General features: G+C 39.7%; 1 protein-coding gene across 1 annotated transcript in view; it reads right to left on the reverse strand.

Annotated features, from left to right (window-relative positions):
• Positions 1-22,829, reverse strand: part of cdyl2.L (chromodomain protein Y like 2 L homeolog) — a 69,123-nt gene that overhangs the window by 25,337 nt on the left and 20,957 nt on the right. The window contains exon 2 of the mRNA XM_018257882.2: positions 16,421-16,985. Coding sequence (XP_018113371.1) covers positions 16,421-16,985 — 565 coding nt within the window. The remainder of the gene's footprint in view (positions 1-16,420; positions 16,986-22,829) is intronic.

The raw sequence follows: 22,829 nt of genomic DNA on the forward strand, positions 1-22,829 counted from the left end.
GGTGATGCCCGGATTTGTGTGGCCAACGACTCAACTGCTAGGGCAAACAATATTGGGGATAGAGGACATCCCGGTCTCGTACCTCACTGTAGAGTAATTGCTGTTGAGAGCATTCCATTTACCAATACCTTAGCCTGGGGGTCGCAATACAGCTGCTTAATCCAGGTACAGAGTCTGGGCCGTACCTTGGCAAAAGTCGCCATAAATATTGCCATTAGTTAGCTGTGTCAAGGGCGAAAACTATCCTGTTACCAGTGTCATCATTCGTAAGGGCAAGGTTAGTATATAACCTACGGATGTTGTTATCAGTGGCTTTGGCTGGCATAAAGCCAGTTTGGTCTGGATGTATTAGCTCCCTTATTACAGTATTCAACAGCCTTGCAATTATTTTGCCAAATAATTTAACTTCGCATTTTAGTAGTGAAATTTGGCGGTAGGAGTCACATGCCTCCGGTGGTTTCCACTGTTTGAGTATGAGGGAAATGTATGCCATCTGGGATGACTCGAATATTGTTAAACAGGGAGCACAGTTTGGGGGAGTGTACGTCCATGTGTGCCTTATACCATTCAATGGGGATGCCGTCAGGGCCAGGAGCCCGACCGACGGGGAGTGCTGAATGGCTGTAAGGAACACTCACCCTGGTGGTCTAGTGGATCGGCGGGGACACCCACCGCGTGGTACTTGCCTAATGCTGGTATCTAGGACGTGCAGCACGCACTTCTGGGTTTTACCCGCAGTGCGTGTAAAGTTATCATGCGGAGTGCAGCAAAATTCAAATATTTAAAGGGGCTTTAAGCTCAAACTCATTGTTCGTTGTTAGTTCTAACTTGTTAGTATCCTGGGTGTGATTTCTGTCTTGTTTGAATCCTGTTTTGACCCTTGCCTGCCTGACCTATGCATGCCTGACTATTCTAAATTCTACTGAATTGAACCTTGCCTGCCTGATTATCCTTCAACGATGCCTGTACCAACCCTGGCCTGGGAATTGTGAGGCTTGGGGATGCTTCCACCGCCAGGCCCTGCCATATCTATCCAGTGTGCAAACAAATGTGAGTCAGTAGTATTGGGTTTAAGCCTGTCAATAGCCGGGTCTGGTACCATGTTAAAGTCTCCAGCCTATATCATAGGGACTTGGCCAAATTGTGTTATTTTTTTGTAGAATATCATTTAGTTCTTTAATTCTGCTGGTGAAAGCAGATACACGTACACCAGTAAATATGGGAGGCCCTAAATTTGGATTTTCATGATAATGTATCTGCCTAGACGTTTGGTGATAAGCTTTTCCAAGCATAGGTTCAAGGATTTTCATATTAGAACTGCTACTCCTCTTGAGTAGGTAGAGTATTCTGCATGATGGTAAGCAGATATCCAACACCGTTTTAGTGCCCTTACTGTCTGTCCAACCAGGTGGGTCTCTTGCAACAACATGAGGTCAGCCCCCAATTTTTTAAGCTGATCCATAATAACTGAAAGCTTGATTCTGTCATTGAGCCCTCTAACATTCCAAGAGAGCAAGTAAAGGCCCTGCATCCTAACTGTGGCCATAATATACTTGGGACTGAGATAAAGTAGAGATCCAGATGCCTCTCTCCTGTCTTAAATGTCAGTTTGGTCCAAGGGACTGCTGAGGGCCACAGATCAGCTGCTGTATATCAATGTATAATTACCCGCACCCGTGCATACATTAAATTGTGCCATGACTCACTTAGCAAGAAGAAAAATAGAAGTGAAAAAGGAAAAAACAGCATAACCCCCTCCTTCACTTGTTTAATGAGGAGGTCCAATTTTAGTTCAAATGATTTCACATGTGAATGCACATCACAGATGAGCTTCCCCTTTCCTTGAAGTTGCACACTGAAACTGTTGAGTAGCTCTGTTACATCTGTCAGAAAGGCCAGGTGCCATTTCCATTCTGCATCTTTAAGCTCTGGTACTTTGTTTTTTGAAAGCAGAAAAGCAGAAACCTGTGGAAGTCATAAAAACATTTTACTCTCCCTCGACTCAGCCCATGGACTTTTGTGTGGTACAGAATATCTTCATGGGCAACATTCAGCTCAGACAGAAATTCCTGAAACTATTTGTGGTTTAGTGCATGACCCCTAATGAAGTTAACACAGGACACCACAACCTTCCCACTTCAGTGATTTACAACACAACGCTTGTTGGTGGATGGCTATTGGACACAAATGGTTGTATTTGCCCATTTCTTTGTTAATGCGTGCAACCACTCCTTTCATATACCCCACCATGTTGATGCACCATCAGTTGTCACACTGGCAAGTTTATCCCAGTCCAGGTCCAAATCATTGATAGTTTGGTGAACCTTTTCATAGATATCCTCTCCTGTTGTTGTTCATTCAATGCTTTGCAATGCAACAAGCTCCTCTGTGACATCAAATGATCATTTGTCCCACAAATGAAAATTAGAAGTTTTGCAGAATCACAAACATTATTGCTTTCGTCGAGTGTCAACGAAAAATAGCAACTTCTTTTAAGGAGTTTTGCAAATAATGATGCAAACTGTCCCCCATTTTTTAATCATTCGTGTAATTGTAGGTCCTGAAAGACTCACTGTACTAAATAAATCAGCCTTCTCTGGACACAACAGAAAGAAGGCATTCTTTAACAAATTCTCCATCCACGATTGGTCTTACAGTGCGAGCTATTAATTTGGCAACTTGAAAACTTGCTCGCAGTGATGAAATATTTAGCTGCTTCACAAAAGCATTTTGCGGAGTTGTCAATTCATTTTTCACTATTAATATTTTGTCTTTTCTCTCTTGTCTGACCAAACAATTATATTTGTCTTTAAGTTGAGTGTTGGTGTTGATGCAAATTATATTCCTTGAACACAGCCACTGAATCCTGGCATACCAGACAAACAGCTCTCTCCTTGCACTGTATGAAAAAGTAATCACATGTCCACTGTTTTTGAATATCCTGCACTCAGAGTAAATTTTTCTTTTCCTTGACATACAGTAATTGTTTCCTAGGGATGCACAATGGCTATTACTTCTTTGGATTGGGTGCACATAACTATCATGTCTGCTGCTAGCCTGTGCTTAAGGGTACTGGGTGGCAGGCAGTAATGAATCCACACACTTTTTGTTGGTGCTGTGGGGCTCTGGTCAGGCCCAGGCAATTGATCAATTTTGGCCTGCTGGCCTGAGCTCAGGGCCTGACTGGTGGCATTGCTGGCCTGCTGTTGTGTAGGTACAGACAGAAATATATAAAGAAGTATTGTTCTTTAAATAAGATATTCCTTGAAGTGGCTATAAAAACTTTTAAGAGTTTGAAGAAAAAAAACACAATGCTTTAAAAAAGAAAAAAAGATTTTTTAAATTCCCCAGCACTAACAAATCATAAAAAGAAATGCCACGGATAGCAACAAGGATAGGAGGAGTGACCCGGGCTTTCTTTTAAAAAAGAAAAAAAGATTTTTTAAATTCCCCAGCACTAACAAATCATAAAAAGAAATGCCACGGATAGCAACAAGGATAGGAGGAGTGACCCGGGCAGAATCCCTATTGGAGGGGTTAGGGGAAAAGGGGGGTGGGTTAAGTTTAAGCTTGGGCACTGGTGGCCATTTTAGTGCCAATGTAAGAGCTTTGTGCCACCATTTGATAACAGTGGAAAAGAAGAGAGGTTTCCCACCCCATCTTCCCTGAGAAGAGATTTACAGGAGTGGTCAAGAAGGTTGCGGGGTATTACGTTAGAGTCTGACGAAGTGGGGTTATAACCTAGTTTGAGATATTAGTCACAGCAGAAGGGGAGGGCCCTTGTCAGTCTGCAGGGTACTAAAACTGTGCTGCTAGGAAAGGCATAATCATGACGTGACCATTGGGGGAAATCAGAGGCAGGCAATATATTCAACATTAATGGCAGGCTCCAGTTAGGTGGAGGCTCTAAAGGTTTTAGAGGCTGACAGCGTATCCTCTGAGCCAGGATGTTGCGGCTAGAGGATATTACTTGGGTAAAGGAAAAGGCAGACTGACATAGGGTAAGGGGGATATTGGTTTACACAATGTCAATGTTATATTTGATGTTCAGAATGTATAATAAAATTTAATTATGTTATATATTACATACACATGATGTTAATGTTTGGAGGATTCTCTGGTAAGGTTAATAAAGCTGTGGCCAAGAACATTCCAATAAAGAAGTGTCACGCAGTGGTTATTGTTAGATGGAGGGGGTGTATGCAGTGGTGAATGCCTGCTTCAAGAAATTTGGACAGACTGGTCATGGTTTAACATGTGAAAAAAGTTGCACGCAACCAAAAATCACATTATTTATTTTCAACGAGACTGAAAAACTGGAGGGAAATATATAGTTGCTTGAAATCTTCTGATTCAATTCTATAGAAACTTGGCAGCTTTTACTTGCAGGGTTTTGCCATTTTCCTTTAAGAAATTGTGACATTTCCAGTTTTTAAAAAATATTTGAGACTTTTTGTTTTTTTTAACCATATTTTTCCTCTATTTCGTGAAAAAAAGCTTCAAAACATGAATTTTGGTAAATCTGCTCTTTACTATGCTTTTACCAAAGCTTTTTTACTACAGTGAACAAGAGCGTACTGTTTACATTTCCCTGGATCAGTTATAAGTATTATATGTAATCTGACTGAAGAACAGAATGCAAGGGTTGGTGATATGTCATATTGGCATCTCCGGGTGTAGTACCCTTTTCTTGTCTTTTAAATATTTTCTGAAAAAATAGAAATGTTTTGCCATATAAAGACATTTGGAAGCTTCCACAAAAACATATCTAGAAAAGGTAAAGAGATGGATAGCTGAAATAAATAAGATGAATGTATATTACTTCAAATCTAGGCTAACGTTCACTGAAAAAAATAAGTGCGTGGGAAGTAACATAGACAACACAAGCACCTGTCAACCCGCATTTAGATGCTGCCAGAAATATGAACAAAATCTTTTAAGAGGGTGTAAACAGTGACAGGTACATCCACATGCAGCGTTTCCATGATAGCCATAGCTTTAAAACCAATGGTAGAAGCTTTGAAAGAATTTAGATCCAACGCTAAATCATATGCTCAGAATTTCATAATAAAACCTGTTTTACCATAGTAGTATATCCCTACATAATCAACTTGACAGGCCCTGCCCCCTGACAGGTGGGGGCGGAGTTACCATCCCTAATGGGAGGAACTAAGTTTGAGCTGGTCTTTCTGACCTGATAGAGCCACGCCCACTGTGGCAAAGCATTCCCCGCCCACTGCACTGCCGCCATTTTGTGAAATGAAGCTACCATTTTGTGTATTACCCATAAACCCTAGTCTCTACTGTGAGCGCCACCATGTGGTTATGTTTGATATTACCAGCTCCATATGTGGTCACTGTGTAACTGCGAGGGCCATCTTGCGGTTATTGCTAGAACTACAGATGAATACCGAAAAAAGACAGAGGACTACTTAAATGTTTGTTCTATTTAAAATAACACGTTCCAAGAATAAAATAGCTATGAGAAAACAAGACATTTGGACTGTTCTGCAACTGCGAAACTGGAAAAAAAACAAAAAACAAGGACTGTTTTTATTTATCCAAAACTATTCGAGTTCACGTTTATAGCCCTCCAAAACAGTGTGAACCTTTTTGAAAAGCACAAGACACTATGACTGCTTTGGCAATTACTTTTTTGAAATACACAATTCATTATGTAACATAGTTGTCAGGCAGGTGCGGACTACTGCTGATCTAAAGGGAGAATGACCTTTCAGGTTCATTATGCATTTAATCTAAATGATTGATAATTAAACTGATACATTTTAAAACACTGCCCTTCACTTTAGAAATGGTGACATCAAAGATATGTTAAAGAAAGCATACTATACGCCTCAAAATACAGGCAGTTTTGGTGGTGTTCAAAACTTGTATCAGAGTGTTAAAAAGACATAAAACAAAATACTGTAAGGCAGTGGTTGGCCACTCAGGATCCGTATATGCTACACAAACCAGTACGTAAGAATTTCAAAAGAAATAGAATTTGTGTTTCAGATATAGACGCACAATGGCAGGCAGACTTGGTCTCAATGACGGATTTTGCAAAATACAACAACGGTGTTAAATAGATACTCACAGTCATAGATATGTTGTCAAAATATGCCTTTGTCTTTATGTTGTATGATAAAACAGGCAAAAGAGTTACAAACGCTTTTGAGACTATATTTATCCGTGGCTGTAAACCTTGCAAACTACAAACTGATTGAGGTAAAGAGTTTATAAATAAGAATGTAAAAGCATTATTTAAAAAACACTAACAATAATGTAAAAGCGGCAATTGTGGAAAGATTTAATAGGACATTAAAATCTAAAATGTGGCGCTATTTTACCAAAAGCAATATATATCGTTATCAAGACATATTAAAAGGACTTAGTTTATAGTTATAACCACACTGTCCATCGAACAACACGCATCAGGCCTGTTGATGTAACAAATGCAAATTCACTTATAGTCTGGAAAAATATATATGACTGTTACTTTAAATCTAAAGAAATTAAACCAACCTTTAAACTCGGTGATCACGTGAGGATTTCAAAATACAAAGACGTTTTTAGTAAAGGTTATGAACAGAGCTTTACAGATGACATTTTCATCATTACTGCTGTGAACACTAGAGGCGTGAGGCCAGTCTACAAGTTAAAGGACATATACAAGGAACCAATTGAAGGCACATTTTATGCTGAAGAAATACAGAAGATACCTGAAAATTACAGTCGTGTATACAGAATTGAAAAGGTACTGAAAAAGAAAATTGTCAGAGGACAGACGCTTTACTACGTTAAATGGTTAGGCTATCCGGCAAAGTTCAATAGCTGGATCAAAAATCCAACAACTAACCTCTTTTTAAATTTCAGTGATAATGGAGGAAAGTGATTTTTATATAACACTACCCAGTAATGCGTCACTTAACACATACCCTCAAAATGAAATACCCAGCTATACTGTGAAATTATCTAAACCTGTTATGCTCAAAGGTAGTGGGAAGTTGGAATTACCGAAATACAGTATCCTCATACATTCAACAATATTGAAGCTGATGAAGGACTCATATATGTAGGATTCCTGGAGGACCCCTGAAAGAATTAAATATAAAGCCTGGCTTGTACAACACTGTAAGAGATCTGATAAAGGCTATAGATGATAAAATTGAAACTCTAAAATCACCGGTGTACGATGTGAAGCTAAGATACGATGAGTTAGAACGAACCGTATCTGCAAAAAGGGACACACACATTCTTGGCTAGTAATAAATGAACTGCTATTTTAGGTACCGTATATACTCGAGTATAAGCCAACCCGAGTATAAGCCGAGGTAACTAATTTTACCTACGAAAACTGGGAAAACTTATTGACTCTAGTATAAGCCTAGACACAACTACAGCCCTGTCTCCCAGCAGCGCACATTCCGCCAAAGCGACCCCCCCAGCGATCAACCAGACTTCTTTGCAAAGTTGATGGTGACAGAGAATTGCCAAACGGATTACTTGTCCCACTGTCCCACTACCATGTGTAGAGGGTGCTGTGTGATATTGCCATCACTGTTATTCTCTCATATAACCAACAGATGGCGCTGTGTGATTTTGCAGTCACTGTTATTCTTTCATATAACCAACAGAGGGCACTGTGTGTTATTGCAGTCACTGTTATTCTTTCATATAACCAACAGATGGCGCTGTGTGATTTTGCAGTCACTGTTATTCTTTCATATAACCAACAGAAGGTGCTGTGTGTTATTGCAGTCACTGTTATTCTTTCATATAACCAACAGATGGTGCTGTGTGATTTTGCAGTCACTGTTATTCTTTCATATAACCAACAGAGGGCGCACTGTTATTCTTTCATATAACCAACAGAGGGTGCTGTGTGATATTGCAGTCACTGTTATTCTTTCATATAACCAACAGAGGGTGCACTGTTATTCTTTCATATAACCAACAGAGGGTGCTGTGTGCTATTGCAGTCACTGTTATTCTTTCATATAACCAACAGAGGGCACTGTGTGTTATTGCAGTCAGTTATTCTTTCATATAACCAACAGATGGCGCTGTGTGATTTTGCAGTCACTGTTATTCTTTCATATAACCAACAGAGGGTGCTGTGTGATATTGCAGTCACTGTTATTCTTTCATATAACCAACAGAGGGTGCACTGTTTTTCTTTCATATAACCAACAGAGGGTGCTGTGTGCTATTGCAGTCACTGTTATTCTTTCATATAACCAACAGAGGGCGCACTGTTATTCTTTCATATAACCAACAGAGGGCGCTGTGTGATATTGCAGTCTCTCCCCGAGTGAACTGTTGGTATTGGAATGATTAAAAGGGACTGCACTCTCAGCTACTGCCCTCTGACCCGAGTATAAGCCGAGGTAGACTTTTTCAGCACATTTTTGGATGCTGAAAAACTCGGCTTATACTCAAGTATATACGGTATTGATTAACCATATTGACTAACCATTTTAATAACAGCATCAATGGTCGAGTATGCGTGAATATAAAAGCGGGATTTTACACGTTATTTGTATACACAGACATCATCAGACCCCAACGGATTGGTGATACAACATTGCTTCGAAGAGTACCAATATTAGGGATCAACAATGAAATTATTATGCAGCAGTTTATAAAGCCAGATTACATTCCTGTCAGTAAGCATCATTTCGACAACATCACGATAGAGATAAAGAATGATCAGAACAGAAATGTGTCATTTAAATACGGGAAAGCCATAGTAAAGGAACCAGTAAGTGAAGGTTTCCTTCTTAATAGTCCCAATTCTAGTAATACAACTAATGATGCATGGTTCACTCATGAAGAAATTCAAAAGAGACTAGAACATGTTAAGATTAACAAAGGTCCGGGGGCCAGATGGTATTCATCCCAGGGTAATTAGCGAGCTTAGCTCTGTGATTGCCAAACCTCTTTACTTAATTTTTCAGGATTCATTGAGATCTGGCATAGTGCCGTGAGACTGGCGAATTGCTAATGTGGTGCCTCTATTCAAAAAAAGGATAGTATTTATACCTGGATAGAGAACTGGCTAAAAGATAGACTACAAAGAGTGGTGGTAAATGGAACATTTTCTAATTGGACCAGTGTTGTTAGTGGAGTGCTGCAGGGCTCTGTACTAGGTCCCTTGCTTTTCAACTTGTTTATTAATGACCTGGAGGTGGGCATTGAAAGTACTGTTTCTATTTTTGCAGATGATGCAGAACTATAGGTTCCATGCAGGATGCTGCCACTTTGCAGAGTGATTTATCTAAATTGGAAAACTGGGCAGCAAACTGGAAAATGAGGTTCAATGTTGATAAATGCAAGGTTATACACTTTTGCAAAAATAATATAAATGAAAGTTATACACTAAATGGCAGTGTGTTGGGAGTTTCCTTAAATGAGAAGGATCTAGATGTCTTTGTAGATAACAAGTTGTCTAATTCTGGGCAGTGTCATTCTGTGGCTACTAAAGCAAATAAAGTTCTGTCTTGCATAAAAAAGGGCATTAACTCAAGGGATGAAAACATAATTATGCCTCTTTATAGGTCCCTGGTAAGGCCTCATCTGGAGTATGCAGTGCAGTTTTGGACTCCAGTCCTTAAGAGGGATATAAATGAGCTGGAGAGAGTGCAGAGACGTGCAACTAAATTGGTTAGAGGATGGAAGACTTAAATTATGAGGGTAGACGGTCAAGGTTGGGGTTGCTTTTTCTGGAAAAAAGGCGCTTGCGAGGGGACATGGTTATACTTTACAAGTACATTAGAGGACATTATAGACAAATAGCAGGGGACCTTTTTACCCATAAAGAGAATCACCGTACCAGAGGCCACCCCTTTAGACTAAAAGAAAAGAACTTTCATTTGAAGCAACGTAGGGGGTTCTTCACAGTCAGGACAGTGAGGTTGTGGAATGCACTGCCGGGTGATGTTGTGATGGCTGATTCAGTTAATGCCTTTAAGAATGGCTTGGATGATTTTTTGGACAGACATAATATCAAAGACTATTGTGATACTAAGCTCATTTGGAGGGGTTGAACTTGAAGGACTTTGTCTTTTTTCAACCCAATTTAACTATGTAACTACACTTTCGCCCGCGGCATGGAGGCATCTATTAATATACTATGGTGGCTATAAAAAAAAAACTATGGGGAGCCAAACATTTACAGCGCTTATCATAAAGCGCAAGCTGGTCACAGAATTTCTGGTTTCCACAGGGGTGCGTACCAACATGGAGCTGGATTGGCCTGTGTATTTAGAGCTCTTGAAACGCGGTATAGACTTTGTAAAGCCACATGTAAAAACAGTAGCAAAAAATATAGCTAAAGATGTTGTAGGTAAAGTTTCCACAGCAGTGATGAATAAATTTACCGGTGACGGACAGGATGGTTCGGGTCTAGTCTACATAAGCAAAAACAGAAGAGGGTTGCACTACATCCGCCTTGGGTGCTTCAGCCTTATCAATTATCCTACTGCAACCTTATTTAACCAGTTAGATGTAACACTGGGTGATAGACTCATAACGCAATCTAATAATTTGTATGCCTACAGGGCTTACATCGAGACTATTCTTAATTATAGACCTGATGCATTATCATCACAATTCACAGCTGGAATGTTTTTCAAGGATACAGCCGGACATCATACGTGTGTTCTAGGGGGTGATAACGAAGGTTTCAAAAAACGCGCGCGCCTAACTGAACGTGGTCGGATCTTTGAGTTGCAAGGTCCACTACACACAGACTTGTTCTATCAGGATAAATTATTATTAAATGGTTTAGATTTGAAAATAAAACTTACCAGGAATAAGGACCAATTCTGCCGAAGCTGAACCATTCAAGATTCAAATACTTAACACGTCACTTTTTGTTAAAAGAGTACAGGTATCACCCGCTGTGCGTATAGGTCACGCCCAGGGACTTCTAACCAGTAATGCTAAGTATGTCATTGATCGTGTCAGTATAAAAGTATTCATACCGGCAGGCAGTCGAGTTTGCAACCAAAAAAAACCTCTTTTCGGGGCAGCTTCCGAAGCTGGTTATCGTAGGTTTTATCGAAAATGATGCATTTTTCTGGTTCGCTAGATTTAAATCCGTTATTCTTCCATCATGACAACATCAATTTCATTGCCCTATACAGCGACGGAACCCAAATTCCCAGCAAAGCTTTTCAGCCTGTTTTTGAAAATGGAAACACCATCAGAGAGTACATGGCTCTTGTACAAATTGCAGGAAAAAAATAACATTGATTCTGGTTTTGTAATAGACCGTGAATAGCATTACTGCTGCGGCTTTAGGCCTTAAAAACATGTATACAGCATCAAGCAAGGTTTTCCGTAGAGGTCTGAGACTTATAACTGGTCAGGGTTTAAAAAATAACTGAGTCAGTAGACCACATCTTAGCCCCAATGTAAATCAGCGGACTAAAAATGTAAAAAAAAGCTATAAAGATGTTGTCATCAAAAATTCACGCAACGCGGGCTAAAAAACAGCGTTGTGTAGCTCATAAGAGTGTTACAGGGCCTTGTTTTTCCTGTTCTGCCTGTAAAGATGAACGGAAAACTAATGTTTCCATTGTGCCATACTTGTTCATCTACGCATCAAGATATGGACTGTTGTCACACGGATGCCGAACGTGCATTAACGGGGTCGTGGTGCACAGCTGCAATTCAGAAGGCCTTAGATATTGGTTATAAACTTGGTGAAATCTTTGAAGTTTGGCATTTTCAATTAAGTACTAACAATCTCTTTACCGACTACATTAAAATACATCTCCGTGATAAACAAGAAGCCTCAGGCTACCCGAGTTGGTGTACAGATAACGAGAAAAAGTGTATGTAGATGAATATTTGGATAAAGAGGGGGTGTTATTACGACCAAAACATATAGCACCTAATCCAGCAAAAAGACAAATAGCTAAACTGTTTTTAAATTCTCTGTGGGGTAAATTTGGTCAAAAATCTAATCTAGCTACAACTAGCATTGTCACTAATCCAGATGATCTCTTTAAGTATGCATTTCTATCTCAGTACGAAGTGTCATCATTAGATTTTTTAGATGATGACACTGCAATGGTTAATTGGAAGTATGCAAAAGAATGTCAAACTCTTTCACGCAACACAACATATTTATTGCTTGTTTTACCACAGCATATGCCAAATTTGAATTATACAATCTTTTGGACAGTCTAAAAGAATGCTGTCTATATCACGACACTGACTCGGTTATTTTTGTAAGTAAGGATGATGACTGGAATCTGCCACTTGTTGACTATCATGGGGAACTGACCAGTGAGTTACCTACCGACACTTAAAATACTGAATTTGTATCAGGTGGACCAAAAACCTACGGTTATAAGTTATCAACTGGTAAGACATGTCTAAAGGCATCACACTAAATGCTAATAATATCCAGTTGATAAACTTTGATAGCCTAAATGACCTGGTGATAGACTACCCAGAAAAGCAAAACCTCAACATCAGAAAAGATTGTAGTCCGTCAGGACGGTATAGTTAGAAACAAAATGTGCTGGCAAATAGAGACTCCGGCGCTACAGAAAACACAAAAATGTGTTTATGATAAACGATGACTAACAGATGGTTATCAAAGTATCGCTTTTGGTTTTAGTAACCATGGACACTAGACTGCAACATCCTTTTTCATGTATACTGGCCGGCCCTTCTAATTCGGGAAAAAGTTTTTTGTGTGAAACAAAAACTGTATAGTTCAACTACACTGTTATCGCACAGGCATGATAATATTGTTTGGTTTTATGCATGTTTGTAGTCACTTTATGAGCTGTTACAGAAAATACCAAATGTTTGGTTTATAGAAGGATTACCAAATAGCTTTAACGATGATGAGCTATTCCCCCCCTGATAAAATTAATCTGACTATTGTTGATGATCTCATGGTGTCTGCTAGTGAAATATATTATTATTTTGTCAAGGAAAAAAGAGCTGAACCATAAATCTAAACACCAAGTATATGGTACTTTTTAAGAATCCACGTAATAAACTCCAAATTACGACTCTGGCTAGACAGATGTACCCTGGAAAATCACATTTCTTTTTAGAGGCTTTTGAGGATGCTACAGGTAGACCATATGACTATTTACTGGTAGATTTACGTTCTGCAACCCCTGATAATTATAGGTTAAGAACAGGTTTATTTCATCCAGAACTGCCCGTTGTATATATCCCTAAAAAGCAATACTCTAAAAAAGAGGTGATTTCATATTTGTTGGGTCATTAGCTATTTTTTCCACAGGCTGTTAACATGTCCACACGTTTGAGGCGTAATTGGCATCTTTAAAAATGTTTATGAATGCTAAGCCGCATCAGAGAAGGGTCATTCTGCGTACAGCGTCAGATGACTTGATCGCAGCCATATGTGAAATAGCGCTCAACACTCTTAAAGGTAAAATACCACTTACAAATCACCAAGTGGGGGTGCTTAAAAAATGGAGAAAAGTTATAAAAACTTTGAGCAACAAAACATTTTTATTTGTTAAGAAGAGACGTCTAGTGAAACAGTCCGGCGGTTTCATTCCATCTCTATTGGGTTTTGCTATACCTCTGCTAACTGGTCTACTGACTAACCGTTAATGGAGTACACTGAAAAACACTGACTTATCAGATATAAAAAAAAAATATATCGTTATACAACTGTATTGCAAAAGTAATTGGTTCATGCGAAGTAGGATGAACAGGAGACGATGAGCTTAACACTTTTAATGCCACCTGGAGATCCAGCCATAACGGTGACAAAACCGAATTCAGATGGTGATACCGTCACTACCGCAGCTGATACTATGTTATTACTTGCCAAAATGTCACAATCAAAACATATTGTGGATTGGAATGACAAGGGGGAACTTGTTTATAAAAATGACGCAGTATCAGGTTATAATATACGTGGACTTGGTCCGTAATGTTACACAGAGTCATTGTCGGACATTCACTCGTAGTTGCGCCAGGCTTAACTTCGACAGGCGTAGTTTCGCCAGCGCTCCGCAAATTCACTAAAATCCGAAGTTGCGCTCAGGGGTAGCGTAAGGTTGCGAAGTTGCGCTAGCGTTGATTCGCTAAGCGAAGCGAAGTTACGCTAGCGATGGTTAATTTGCATACGGCACCAAATTCAAATTTCAATGGAGGAATATGTAGCAGCACTACAAATGCCTGGGAAACCTTCAAAACATCAAATAAATTTTTTATTTTGCCCTACACATGTGCCCACTGTATAGTTAAGTTGCCATGAGTTAGGAAATGTAGGGGGGAAGGAGGGGAGCCCCAAAAATTTTTTCGATCTTTTTCAGCCTTTCACCCATAATATAGAAAAAACGCCAGCGTTTTTTTGGGACTTAGAAAAAATGTTAACTTTTTTTTGAAGAAATCCCTATCTACTCTATTGCGCTTCGCCTGGTCTGAGGTGGCGAAGGAAGTCTAGCGTAAAAGGTAGCGTTCAGAACAATGCGCGCGTTAGTGAATTTGCGTAGTTACGTCCGTTGCGCAAATTCGCCAGGCTTAAGGGTGCGAAGTTACACTAGCGAAGTTACGCCAGCGTCCGTGCCCATGCCCAACGCTAGCGAATTGACACTAGCGTTAGGCGCTTCGGCACATAGTGAATTTGCCCCATTATGTTGCTGAGCGTAAAATGCCTCATGGTTGGGATACAATGCTTCGCGTGATGGCTGAGATTAATTGTAACTTCATCAGTCATTGGTAATACTTCAAATCGTGAATATTTCAATAATATAAAAATACATATTGATTCTGGACCCTCATCATCGTAATCACATTCAAACCCTAAGCTTATAAAACACAACAAAGCAGAGTACTACTTTAGGCACCCCTAGATCATTAACCCCCCATAGATACTTGTTACCTAAAAAACGCACTCGAACGATACTTCAATCTATTGACTGGTTGAAATACTAAATGTATATCTTTAGTATTTATATATGTTTATTTATTTATAGCTGTATATAATCATGTGTACAATTGTAAAAAAATATTGCATATTTCACATTATGTATGTTGTGTATTTTTTATTGGTTTGTCTTTAATAAAAATATGTTATGTTTTATTACAATATGTATGCTATGCTTTATTTATTTAGAAGTCGTATTTATACATATGCTCCAGACTGGTCTGGACATGCCCAGGCATGTAGGCCCACTTCTAAAGACGATCCCCCCAAGGCACTATAAAATACCAAAAGTCATATCTGGACACGTCTTTTTTTCCGGTATTTCATTGCAGTTATTGTTATACCTACATGATGGTCCTTGCAGTTACACAGTGACCACATATAGCTCTTGTAATATCAAACATAACCACATGGTGGCGCTCACAGTAGAGCTAGCTAGGGTTTATGGGTATTACACCAAATGACGGCTTCATTTCACAAAATGGCGGCTGCGCAGTGGGCGGGGAATGCTTTGCCGCAGTGGGTGTGGCTATATCAAGTCAGAAAGGCCAGCTCAAACTTAGCTCCGCCCTCCCACCTGTCAGGGGGCGGGGACCTGTCAAGTTGATTGATTATGTAGGGTCATACTACTTACCATTGCTCATCTTTGTCTCGCCAAACTGCTAGTATTTGGAAACCTAAGATGAACCATGTCTCGGACTGTATAAATAAGTACAGAAATGTATAAAACTTCTGAATTACTGTAAATTCTGCAAGCTGCATTATTTGGGTAACTGCTCATTGGATGGTTTGAAGTGTGTCGTCAATCCAGCCTTTTTGAATTAAATGTGATTGTGTAGGTAATTATACTCAAGAGTTAAAGGAGGGGTTATTTACACTTAAAGGATAACAAAATCCTAAAGATGAATATGGCTAAAAATGCTGCATTTTATATAATGACCTTATTGTATCAGCCTAAAGTTTCAGCTTCTCAATAGCAGCAATGATCCAGGATTTCAAATCCGTCACTGGGGATCACCATCTTGGAAAGTGTCTGCGACACGCACATGCTCAATGGGCTCCGAGCAGCTGTTGAGAAGCTAAACTTAAAGGTTGTCGCAAATTATCAAGCAGAAAATTAGGTTTGCCTGTAATATAAGCTGATGCTACAAGGCAGATTATTAAATTCTGATACTAGTTGCACCGGTTTCTGTGCTGCCAAGTAGTAATTTTCTGTAATAATCAGCCTTATATTACGACATTTGTATTCTATGTGTACTGTATATTTTGAGTTGGTCCCTAAGTTCAGTAAATGACAGCAGCACAGAACATGTGCAGTGAATCAACAGAAAAGAAGATGGGGAGCTACTATGGAATCTTCTGAGGCACAAACCTTCTTTGCTAAAGGGCTGCTGTTGCCTTGGGCTGGTACCTAAGCCCAAAACATAATGTACAACATTTCTAGCTTACTTCTTTAGGCTAAGCCCAAGTTATACATACCTATTCCATTTATAATAGGTGAACTGTGTGCTTCTAAACCATGTGCCAAGTCTTGCTTCCTTTTGTCATCATTGTCAGTTTTGCAGGGCTCAGAGGCATTTTCAAAATGCTTTGATTCTTTGTGATTGTCAGAATCTCCATTCTCTACAGTTTTTTTCAGTGGCATTATTTGCAGTCCGCTTGGAGTAGTTCTATAAGTAACTGTCTTTGTAGCTCTGTCCCCAGGAGAATATTTAGCTGTGCACACCTTCTTCTGCTTTGAAAAGGAGTGTATTTGCCTACGTCTCTGAGATGTACCTTTTGACCTCACATTCTCTGGTGGTCTTATCGCCATTTTCTGTAAAGAAGATCCTCCTAAAAGCTTTGCAACAATGGTTGGTTTTCCACCTTTAGTCTTTTTTGATCTGGACACATCGAGTCCATTAAAGTTATCAATGAATTCCTCACAGTGTAGAAGGTGATGCTCTGGCTCCCACGTGTCCTCATTACTGCCATATCCTTTCCAGCGAATTAAGTACTCCCACTTCCCTTTTTTATTCTTTCTTTTGTCAACAATTCTTTCAACCTAATTGAGAATAAAAACGGTTAGTATGGGATCTTACATGTTTCTACAGAGGCCATTTTACCAAGAGTAGCAAGACTAGACATACGATTTAGAGATGTGTCATCGTTTTAAAAGTTTTATATAATTTAAAAAAATGTAATCTTTTTTTACCATGACAGTTGAAGGCCTTACGTCAATATGGGATGTTTAAAGGGTAGATACTGTTTATTAAAATAGAGGGTCAGTGATGATCCCCAGAAGTACAGTGCCTATGGTTGGTTTATGGTATGTTCACTGCCTTGGGATTGCTAGAGGAGACCACACAGCTTGGAACCACTGGTGTTTTAAAAAATTGGTTAGTATACATCGAAAAAATAACACCAACACAAATTAAACTTTAAAATAGCAAAGCCTTTATTAAAAAATAACTTAACGAAACTCTGCTTCCGCTCCTCTTCAGAAAAGACGACAAGGTGACGATCCATTGTGCGGCGCTGGATTTCTCTTCCCGAACTATTCTACTGACAGCATGTGAAGGAGCCGTTATCCTTGGTAAATCGGATGGGCTCCCCAGGAGCGGTAGCGCCCGCAGATGAGGTAGCGGTACCGGTTCATCATCAGGCTCCCCCCACAGACTGCATGTTCTGTCATCTCTAAGAAAATTTAGCGTGTCAGGCCAAGATCCGCGTCTCCCCCTTTCTGCTATGTACAGACCCCCTTTACTTGCAGCGATTCACTCCAAACGCCAGTACCTCAGTCCCGGCCTGTATTGTCCTGCTTTAGCTCTGTACCAGTCTCCCAATTCCGCTATAGACATCAGTCACTCTCTTTGTAAACTCTTATTATCCAGAGTTAGTTTTAGGGACCCCCTGGCACCCATGCGAAGATCCATGCCAGCCTCCCCGCTCTGTGCCGCAGAGAAGCCCTCCATTCCACCGGGACAAGCAGCAGCATCAGCAGCCAAGTTGTGCGTGTGCGATTGTGCAAGGCACAGACGGTGCTATTAAGCAGGGCAGAGTTGCTAGAGCTGTGCTGAAGATCTGTCTGTGCCCTTTGGTGCTGTCAGAAGTGACAGATCCCAGATGGTATTTGCCTCCACTCTACGTCTCCAAAAAGCTCCACTAGATACTGCAGATTACAGCTTGGTGCCACTCTCTCCCTCCAACTCCAAGCCTGGCCAGGCTTGGAGTTGGAGGGAGGGGATGAACCGGTGCTGCTACCTCATCTGCCGGCAATACTGCTGCTTGGGAGCCCGTCCGACTTACCAAGGACCACGGCTCCTTCACATGCGGTCAGTAGAATAGCCAGGGAGGAGAAATCCAGCACCGCACGATGGATCATCGCCCTGTCGCCTTTTCTGAAGAGGAGCAGAAGCGGAGTTTCGGTAAGATATTTCTTAATAAAGGCTTTGCTATTTTAAAGTTTAATTTGTGTTGGTGTTATTTATTCAGTGTATACTAACACATTTTTAATTCTTTTTTATGTTTCTGGTCCTTTAAAGTATAATAAGGCCACATATATTCATAACCACTGTTTTATCAGTCATAGTGCAACATATTCATGACTATCCAGTCTGCCTTGATAGCTTACTAAGAGTACAGTTATTGTCCTAAGATCACTGTACATATTTCAGTGTCTTACCATGGATTTCCTCTCACTGCACATATGCTTAGTTTAGGTTGCTAAAACTCATTTTACACTTAACCACATTCAAACTCATCTGCCATTTTTCTGTCAAGTGTCCAGACTTTTTCAGTAATGAGCAAATGTTATTCCATTTCAGACATCAGTAGTCTGCAGTATGAACAGATGCCATGCAACAGTTATACCAGACTATAGTCCAGCAAAGCACAACTTTTACTTAAAAACAAATTGCATTTTTAAGGGTCCTGTCATGGGATGCACCGAATACATAATTATTGGATTCTGACAATTTCCAAAGTGAAGAATGAATTCAATGCATCCCAAGTTTAATGTCACAATTTGAGCACAATGACATGCTTTGGAAAAGTATGCTTATGTTTAAAATTATGGGGTATTTGCTCTCGTTCTTTACTATAAGATTTATACTGTATATGGAAGAGAGTATGGCAAAAGAATGCCATACTCATGTATTTTGCTATAAACAGACCAGCGCTGGAATATGGGCTCTTCTAGCAGCTGGTCAGTGTGGGTTAGACAGAGTGACAGAGTGCTGACCATTTCCTTCTTTATTTCAATATCTGTAAAACACTGCATACATGTTTTGGTGCCATATAACTAACAGAAAATTAATAAAAAAATAACGAATACAGATGTGGGACCTGTTATCCAAAATGCTCAGGACCTGGGGTTTTCCGGATAAGGGGGTCTTTCCGTAATTTGGATCTCCATACATTAAGTCTACTAGAAAGCCATTTAAACATTAAATAAACCCAATAGGATTGTTTTACCTTAATACGGATATATTATATCTTAGTTAGGATCAAGTACAAGTACTGTTTTATTATAATACTGAAAAAGGAAATAATTTTTCCAAATTTTAATTATTTGGTTAAAATTAAGTCTGTAATTAAGGGCTCTCTGGATAACAGGTTTCTGGACAACAGATCCAATACCTGTATTAAGCTTTCTGAATTATTTCCATTTCTGTTTGCTCTGTCTATTCTTTCAGTCTTTAAGTCATTTAACAAACAGTATATCTATTCCACTGAACAGGAGAAAGACTTTACCAAAACCATGAGCAGCATTAAGAGTCATATTTCCTGTTCTGTGGTAACTGTGCTTGTCAGGGCCAGAACAATGTCGTCAATGCGCTTATCACACTGGAAATAGTATGTAGAATATGTATCTCAGCATTAAAAGTCAGCATCTGCCCAAATGGTTTGTAACTTGGCAATACAGTGAAATGAAAAAGATAGCAAAATGGTTTACTGCAAATTGTTATGCTGAACCTTGGGAATATTTAAGCTATAAAATGTAAACTTTGCAGGTTTTGGGTAGATTTGGACAATTAAACTGTATAAAAACAGTTCTTCAGGGAAACATCCACCGATGCAAACGTATTACACAAAAAGCACAATTTTTAGACATGGTTTGTGTGATGAACTGTTTGAAAAAAAACACAAAAGTCTGTAAAACATGAAACCCAATCAAATACTGTATAAATTGTGGGCTTTATCAGGAGAGGAAATGGTTAAATCACTGGAAGGTGCCAAAAGTTTAGCACCCCCAGTGATTAGGGTTACTTAGTTGCTACCCCTGGAAGAGCACTTATGAGAAAGCACAACGGAGTGTTCCTCTTCCTGCTTCTTTGTGCTGCAATGACCCCAGGGCTGAAGCATTCGCAGTTGAGTTAAAAAAAAAAAAAAAAAGCCGGCTTTTTGCTTAAAGGAATTGATCAGTATAAAAACTAGGTAAATAGATGTGCAAAAAAAAAAATTCTGATATGTGAAATGCTGAGCTTTAAAGGAACAGTTCAGTGTAAAAATTAAAACTTGGTAAATAATAGTAATTATTATTATAGTAATTATAATAAATTATTATAGTAATAATAGTTAGCCAAAAATGTAATGTATAAATGCTGGAGTCACTGGATGTCTAATATAATTGCCAGAACACTACTTCTTGCTTTGCAGCTCTCTTGGTTTCCACTGATTGGTTACCAATTAGTGACTTGAGGGGGGCCCCCCTTATAGTCGCTGACTAACTCAGAGTTAGAGAGCTCAAAAGCAGGAAGTAGTGTTCTCTTATGACTTCCAGTCACTCCAGCCTTTAAACAATAGACTTTTGGCTAACTAACTGTATTAGAAAGATTTTTTATTTTTTCACTGAACTGTTTTTTTAAAGCTCAGCATTTCACACTGCAGCATACTATATGTACACTCAGCGCTAAGAAGATGCAGAAAGAAGATCACTTTGTGGTGCTCACTCAGTAGTTCCCTGGACTGGTGCAGTTTTGTGCTAATAGGACCACTGGCCAGGGGCATCAGGTAATAATCACTGGGATTACCTGACATTTGGTAGCCCCCAGTGATTTAACCTTTCCTCTTATACAGTTCAAAATGTATTATAATTAATAGACCCCTTAAACTAAGAGCTACCATTCCGTCTTTATTATTTTCAGTTTTATATGGCTTTAATTACTAACAGAAACTACAATTCTAACAAACAAATAAATCCAGTAATGAGAAGATAATATGACAAAGATCTTGCCAAACCCAAGACTCAAATCAGCATATTCATCTCAACACAGAATAATGCTTTTGGGACCAGTTATCCAGAAACCCATTATCCAAAATGTTCCAAATTACAGGAAAGGTATCTCCCATAGACTCCATTTTAATAATGGAGTATAAGCCGACCTGAGTATAAGCCGAGGTAACTAATTTTACCTACAAAAACTGGGAAACCTTATTGACTGGAGTATAAGCCTAGGGTGCTGGTAAGTTTTCCTAAATTTGGCCACCAAAAAAATCTAAATAAGCAGCAAAGCTAATATGATTATCATATATTTTGAGTGTGTACACCACTACATGGTAAACATTCAGGAAGGACATATTGTATTTATACTTTACAGCATTAAAGGAGAGAGAGCTCAGTAAAATCGTTACAGCTCAGCAAATTTTTCCATAATAATAAGTATCAACCACCGAGTGTTAATGCCCATTCTCTGAAACAGTAGTAGTAGACAAGTGACATGCTTACTGTACCAATTAAAGCTATAAACAGTAGCTGAAATGGCTTGCATATAATAAAAGGAGAGAGAGAGAGAGCGAGAGAGAGAGAGAGAGAGAGAGAGAGAGAGCGAGAGAGAGAGAGAGAAACAGAGCTATAGAGAGAGAGAGAGAGAGACAAAGCTACAGCGAGAGAGAGAGCTATAGAGAGAGAGAGAGCGCTATAAACATCTGGGTATGTATAGGGAGCAACTTCGGTATGGGATTTCATGAGGGTAATTAATATGTTTTAAGTCTCTTGGTGTGGGACAAGAATGTGTATTATCAAGTATATCTGCGTGGAGTGAAGTCTCAAAAAGTTAACTTTTTGGTATGTGTGTTATTAACCATGGATGCAGCAGGGCTGGATGCCCACTCTCTGGGGTTCTGTTATCAGTGAATACGGAGCTCTTAAATTTACTCAAGGTAAGGCAGTTCTCTGTGCTCTCTCTACTAGTGCGGTCTAGTAGGCAAGTCAGTTCTGCCAAGTTCAGCTCTTCTGCCAAGCTCTACTGCAGACAATGTTTTAGAGACACCTTCTGTCTCTCAGAAATTAGGCTGTACGTTTCAATTTCTCCACCTCATGGTAAAAAAACTGCATCCTGACAACACATCCAGTATTTCAAATAAGAGAGAGCGCTATAGAGAGAGCACTATAGAGAGAGCGCTATAGAGAAAGCGCTCTAGAGAGAGCTAGAGAGAGAGCGCTATAGAGAGAGCGCTATAGAGAGAGCGAGCGCTAGAGAGAGAGACACCCCTCCTGCACTTGAGTCCCGTAGTATTGGCACAGTATATTAACTGCCGAAACTACTGTGCAAAAAACCTCAGAAGTGCGTCGGCAGCTGGACGTCACGGCAGGGGCCCGGAAGATGCGGGAGGCTGCTGATCATTTTGACGCCAGGCCAGCGGGGGGTCAGGTGATCCTTTCCTCGATGATGGCCTGGCCGCCCAGGCCCCTTCAGATAGGCAGGCCCTGTACCGGGCCGCTAAAACCAACCGATTTGCTGGATAATTCATGATGCAGCAGGGCTGGATGCCCACTCTCTGGGGTTCTGTTATCAGTGAATACGGAGCTCTTAAATTTACTCAAGGTAAGGCAGTTCTCTGTGCTCTCTCTACTAGTGCGGTCTAGTAGGCAAGTCAGTTCTGCCAAGTTCAGCTCTTCTGCCAA

This window comes from Xenopus laevis, chromosome 4L (genome assembly GCF_017654675.1).
Source record: "Xenopus laevis strain J_2021 chromosome 4L, Xenopus_laevis_v10.1, whole genome shotgun sequence".
NCBI classification, from domain to species: Eukaryota; Metazoa; Chordata; class Amphibia; order Anura; family Pipidae; genus Xenopus; species Xenopus laevis.